At 57.7% G+C, this 704-nt stretch overlaps 1 protein-coding gene across 1 annotated transcript in view; it reads left to right on the top strand.

Annotated features, from left to right (window-relative positions):
• The first annotated feature begins 6 nt into the window (after positions 1-6).
• Positions 7-704, top strand: part of LOC119593893 — a 2305-nt gene continuing 1607 nt past the window's right edge. The window contains exon 1 of the mRNA XM_037942920.1: positions 7-588. Coding sequence (XP_037798848.1) covers positions 202-588 — 387 coding nt within the window. The 5' untranslated portion in view covers positions 7-201. The remainder of the gene's footprint in view (positions 589-704) is intronic.

Below are 704 nucleotides of genomic sequence, written 5' to 3'. Positions count from 1 at the left end.
GAGAGTTAGAAAACAGAGAAAGAAGGTGGCAAGAGAAAGAGGGAAACAGCCAAGGGAATTTCATCCATGTTCCCCAATTTTCCTCGCGAGTGATTCGATTCCGCGGCCGTCATGTCGGCCTATGTGTGTCAGGCGAGCCCCCGCGTGCGTCTCCTCCCCCTTTCTTGACAGATCCTGACGTCATTATATCATTTTCCGGTAATGAGGGCTAATGCGATCCCACACAGGTATATTAAGCGACTGCGAGACGGAGAAGAGCATCAGTACCTTCTCCCTCTTGCCTTGGATCGGCCGACCGAGTGCTCGCGTCTCACTGTGTGTATATTCGCCTCCGTCGTTCCTCTGGACTTTCCGAAACCCCGAAGCCGTTCGAGAATGGTGGCCCTCCAGTCCTGCTGCGTCTCCCTGGCCATGGTGATCCTGGCCAGCCTCACCTCCGCCGCGGTCGAGCTTCCGACGGCCTTGAGCAAAGTCGGAGGCGACGTCCTGGACACCCCCGAATGGCTGCAGGACATCCCTGAGGAGAGCAAAGTGTCCAAGTACCGCAAGAGGCGTTTCATCAACTTCCCCACCGGATCCAACCTGCAGGTTAGTGCGCGGCCCTTCCGCCCGCCTCGCTTCCGGCAGCGGTCCGGCTCTTCTGCTTGCAGTGGTCTAGCCTGTCCTCAGTTGCCGCCGGTAATCATGGAACCAACAAACAGGAG

This window comes from Penaeus monodon, chromosome 33 (genome assembly GCF_015228065.2).
Source record: "Penaeus monodon isolate SGIC_2016 chromosome 33, NSTDA_Pmon_1, whole genome shotgun sequence".
In the NCBI taxonomy this organism is placed as follows: Eukaryota; Metazoa; Arthropoda; class Malacostraca; order Decapoda; family Penaeidae; genus Penaeus; species Penaeus monodon.
The sequence above is the reverse complement of the archived record's forward strand: the minus strand, read 5'-3'. Positions and strand labels throughout refer to the sequence as shown.